We start from the raw sequence: 5,386 nt of genomic DNA on the forward strand, positions 1-5,386 counted from the left end.
GGCCCCCCAGCGCCGACCAGGGACGGGGCAGGGATCGTTCTGTCGTTGTTAGGGTTATTTATGTAAGTATAATGTTAATGTTATAATGTTGTTTAGGTATGTTTTAAATCAGAGGTGGCTGTCCCAATCTGATGCATTTTAAGTCAATCATGGAAACATGAGGGGAAGTTAACGCTGCATTATGACACTCAAATGCTGTGATGATGCCGTTGTGTCAACATCATGGATGGTCCAAAAAACTGACGTTTTTTTTTTTAAATGATACAGCTTACAATTTCGGAACTCACTTCTGAACACCCAAAGAGGTGAATTTAAAACCAATCATTCCAAATGACCTTTTTTGAAAAGTGTATTTCAATGTCATGAATTCAAAGGAATATGGTAATAAGGATAAAATGTATGTCTGATGTTGAATAATGACAGAGGTTTATATTGAGTAAACGCGGTTTTATTAAACAAGTGGCTATCGTCATTGTTTTTCATTGTAAATTCATCTTTATTCCACCTGCCCCACCTCCCCACTATCCCCTCACATCTAAAATCTTCCAAATCTTCGTCTTCATGTCTAAATGTCTGGCCATGACTACCTCAGTGGCTGCAATGGGCCTGTCAGGCACTTTGTATCCTGTACCCCCAACTCCCTTCTTTTAAAAAAACATTAGAGTACACGTCCCACGATCTAGCAGGTACAAGTAGGTCATGAAGACCAGCCGTCCTGGGGTCTATTGCGTCTCCAGCGCCGCGGAGCTCTCCACCCCCGCCGCCATCACGGCAAAGAAGAGGTTGGGGAAGAACGAGCGGGCGCAGATGGCAGCCTTGGGGAGGGACGGGGCGATGACCACCTCCTTCCTCTTGTCGTTCACCGTCCTCACAATCTCCCGGACTGCCGCCCCGGGCGTGACCCCCAGCGGGGTCGGGCCGTACAGGACTGTAGGAGGTCAAAGCTCACTGAGTAGGGCTCCCCTGATGAACCCTGATGTCACTGCGGTACCATGACAGTAATGTGGGCAGCTGCTCAATCAGGGCTATTTCAGTTGGCAATAACGTGGACGTGTAATACATTCTTCTTTTTAATATTTAATGAAAGAGTAAAATAAACAGGCTTGAAATGAGATGCCCTCAAATGGACCGTTTGTAGTCACATGACCAGAAGGGCTTGGAGCTGATTGGCTGCTAGTACTCACATGACCGGAAGGGCTTGGAGCTGATTGGCTGCTGGTACTCACATGACCAGAAGGGCTTGGAGCTGATTGGCTGCCAGTACTCACGTGACATGAAGGGCTTTGAGCTGATTGGCTGCTGGTACTCACATGACAAGAAGGGTTTGGAGCTGATTGGCTGCTAGTACTCACATGACCAGTAGGGCTTGGCGCTGATTGGCTGCTGGGTGCTGGCGCTGCAGATGAAGGTATGGCTCAGCGTGCTGACGGAGATGCCGTACTCCTGGACCTCCGGCCGCAGACAGTCGAAGAAGGCCTGCACTGCGTGCTTCGAGGCTGCGTCTGGAACACGGATTATACTGGATTAGAGAAGAAGAGATGAGATTATACTGGATTAGAGAAGGGTAGACCAGATTATACTGGATAGACCAGATTATTATAGATTGGAAAGATTCGACCAGATTATACTGGATTAGAGAAGAGTAGAGCAGATTCAACTGGATTAGAGAAGAGTAGACCAGATTATACTAGATTAGAGAAGATTAGATCTACTCTCCAGCAGTCTAACACTAGACCGTATTATTCTGGATTAGAGATGATAAGATCAGCATCACAGTTTTCCTCCTACCCACTAACGAGTAGATTCATTAAAAAACATTGGATTATATGAGATTATTTTATAATGGATTAAAGGTTTTGATTAATTGTGTTTTATCAGATCTGATGATGTTGGATCAAGATAACATCTGTCCCACAACATTCACCATAGGCCTAGATACGATTAGTGTGGTACATCCGTTTCCATTCTGAGAGCGGCCGTTCGGAGGCCCGGTCGGAGTGTCACTCACAGGTGGTCCGGAACGGGACGGCCAGCCGCCCCTGGATGCTGTTGACCAGCAGCAGGTGGCCCGTCCTCCTGGAGATCATGGAGGGAAGGACACCTGTGGACCCATGAGAGGAGAACCAGAGGCAACCAATAAAGAACAATGAGAACCAGAGGAGACCCAATGGAGAACAATAAGAACCAGAGGAGACCCAATAGAGCACAATGAGAACCAGAGGAGACCCAATAGAGCACAATGAGAACCAGAGGAGACCCAATAGAACACAATGAGAACAAGAGGAGACCCAATAGAACACAATGAGAACCAGAGGAGACCCAATACATCACAATGAGAACCAGAGGAGACCCAATAGAGCACAATGAGAACCAGAGGAGATCAATAGGAAACCAGGGGAACAAAGGTATGAAGTTCAAGCACAATACAGCAACTAAAACAAAGACGAGTGTTCGAAGCACTAGCCTCAACTCACTTCTGGTAATTTGTGTGAAGAAATCCTCATTATAGATAATTTAACACATCAAAATCGCTATGTCAGCTTTATATCATCCTGGCTTACATTTAGCTAATGGTATGACTTTAACACAGGACGATTACACTGTGGACCCTAAGTCTTCTTTAAAGACTGAATGCCTGAGTGAACTACTGAACAACACCAGATTCAGTTTACAGAGAACAGCATGTCAGTGCATTGTGATACGATGGATCCCAGAGAGAGTCCAAACCATTTAATTATCTGTTTACACAGCACTGCTCTGTACTCCAGCCTCTAGTTCGTCTCCGAACATCGGCTCACTAAACGTTGTGTACTGTGCATCTGTCATTAAGATCTGAGACTTTAAAGAAGAAAGAAATATAAATCTCTATAGATTCGTTCTCACATAGAAATCCATTAAAAACAATTGATGAAAATGTTAAATTAAAGTTAAAACAAATCTGGATTTTGAAGAAATCTGGATTTTGAATAATAAACATAAAACAACTGCCCCCTAACTCTCTGCTCCTCCCTCCCGTTGTTTCTCTCTCTCTGTTGATGTCGTTCACAGACCAGTTTGGTGATAAACACTGACGTTAATTTGAATTCAAATAGCCCTGCCACAGCCGTCAGCAACCAGTGAGCTAGTGAACACCTATTGTTCACAACATATCCTAAAAATAATGATAATATGTTTATATGCTTCTTTCATAATCCTTTCTTACAACTAGTTGATCTTATATAATAAAACTATAAGAACATAGAGTCCATTGATTTGTGAGGCTGACCTTTGGCCAGGGTGACGGGGCCGAAGTAGTTGTTAAGATAATATATATTTAATATTACTATAAGAACATAAAGTCCATGGGTGTGTGCGGCTGACCTTTGGCCAGGGTCACGGGGCCGAAGTAGTTGTAGTCCATCAGCAGGCGCTCGGTCTCCAGGGAGACGGCGGCGGCCGGGGCCCGAACCTTCAGGCTGGAGTTGAGGATCAGGAGGTCCAGGCTGCCGTAGCACTCCATCACCTCCGTCACCACCTCCGGCATGCTGCCCATGTCCCCGAAGTCCAGCAGCACCAGCTTGGGCAGGAAGGTCTGTAGTGGAGGGTGGGGGGGAGGGGTCAATCAATCAATTAACCAATTAATCCATCATCGTCAATCAATCCATCAATCAATCGATGAGCCCATCAATTAATCATTAATCAATCAATCACCCCATCAATAAATCAATGAACCCATCAATCAATCATTATCAATCAATCCATCCATCTTACTAACAAGGCTCGTTAGTGGATCCCGTTACCGTAGTGGGGTCTGAGGAGGCGGAGAGCTCATCGGCCACGCCCTCCAGCTGCTCCCAGCTCCTCCCACAGAGGATCAGCCGCGCTCCTCCTCGGTGGAACACACTGGCACATTCTGCAGAGCAGGAGGTGCAGAGGGGAGAGGTGAGGAGCAGGAGGAGCAGAGGGAAGAGGTGAGGAGCAGGAGGTGCAGAGGGGAGAGGTGAGGAGCAGGAGGTGCAGAGGGAAGAGGTGAGGAGCAGGAGGAGCACAGGGGAGAGGTGAGGAGCAGGAGGTGCAGAGGGGAGAGGCGAGGAGCAGGAAGAGGAGCAGAGCAGGGAGGGGGGCAGAGCGGGGAGGTGAGGAGCAGGAGGAGCAGAGTGGGGGAGAGGTGAGGAGCAGGAGGAGGAGCAGGAGCCCCCAGGCCACCTCTGGATGCCTGCTCCACCGTGTGGCTGTCGGGGCGTCCTCACCTCTCCCCAGGCTGGACAGAGCGTCTGAGATCACCACCACCTTGTTCCTCACAGAGGTCTGGGAGAACAGGTGGACCGCCAGCCCATAGAGGTAGACCAGCCCCGCCAGCACCACCAGCACACAGGGGACCACCAGGACCACCGAGGTCAGCAACGGGTCCATCTCTGCTGGTTGTCCTGGAGACAAGGTCGGGTTGAGTCAGCCTGGTGAGGTAATCTCACCTGGATTGGTCAGATGATGTTGAATGGATCTCAAGGACGATGATAAAAGCTTAATTAGGTCAAGACTGTAGGAAAGGTTGTGGAAGTATTGATGTGAAGATAGTATAATTATAATACAATAAGCGGAAATCTGAATGTAGAATGTTTTTCTTCAGAATGAGAAGGGAGTCTACGAGTTGACGTCTGGTGTCTCTGGAAGGTAATCAAGGCGATGTCTGGATCAGGTGATGGTCTATGAATATGGACGTTTCACACCCCACTTTAAACCCTTTTAGAAATATAGATTGATTCTGACAATTATGAAACTAAAGCAAAGGAGAGGATATGTTAAACAAGCAAAAACTGAAACGGGCACGTTTTACCCTTGAGAGAACGTTCTACTTCTAAGTAATTTTAAACAGTTAAAATAGCTAAGTTGTAAACATAGCTGCAGTAGAAGAATGTGCAGAGCCTACTTCAAGAGCCTGGGTTAACAGGCGTATTGGATATGTTGAGCTGACATTTAGGTTATCTTAACCTGAGGCAAAGCTGCTACATAGCAGGTTTTTCCTCATGCTGCTCATGTGGAATTTCAACTCCAGGTTTCCACGGACATAGTTGTGACCTCCCACAAGCAGCCACTAGAGGGGGCCGGGCGGCGCCATGCATCGCGGTAACATGACATCTCTCCCCCAACTAGAGACTGAAGACAATCTCCCATGTTTCTAGGATAAAAATGGATGGAAAAAACTATGATTTGATAATTTTGTTATACTGTCAAAGTCATCTCATTTTTTATCAACGATAAGAATAGTAGAATGGAAATGACCCAATTCACTTGGGTTAAAAGTGTGTGAAAGCTCTTTATAATGCAATCCTCAAAATACATTGGACATGTTGGTGAAAGGATGAGGCATAAACTTGACTTCACTGGCTATATGAGGTGCACTCGACAC

At 46.5% G+C, this 5,386-nt stretch overlaps 1 protein-coding gene across 1 annotated transcript; it reads right to left on the bottom strand.

Annotated features, from left to right (window-relative positions):
- Positions 1-722: 722 nt before the first annotated feature.
- LOC307082265 (dehydrogenase/reductase SDR family member 7C-B-like) lies at positions 723-4,392 on the bottom strand (the record flags this gene model as incomplete). Its single annotated transcript, XM_079745782.1, has 6 exons — positions 723-928; positions 1,353-1,502; positions 2,009-2,101; positions 3,361-3,571; positions 3,780-3,892; positions 4,230-4,392. 6 exons carry the CDS (start codon positions 4,390-4,392, stop codon positions 723-725), a joined length of 936 nt encoding a protein of 311 aa, XP_079601908.1.
- Between the last annotated feature and the right edge of the window lie 994 nt (positions 4,393-5,386).

The sequence above is a fragment of the Pollachius pollachius genome (assembly GCF_949987615.1).
Source record: "Pollachius pollachius genome assembly, chromosome: 11".
Taxonomy (NCBI): Eukaryota; Metazoa; Chordata; class Actinopteri; order Gadiformes; family Gadidae; genus Pollachius; species Pollachius pollachius.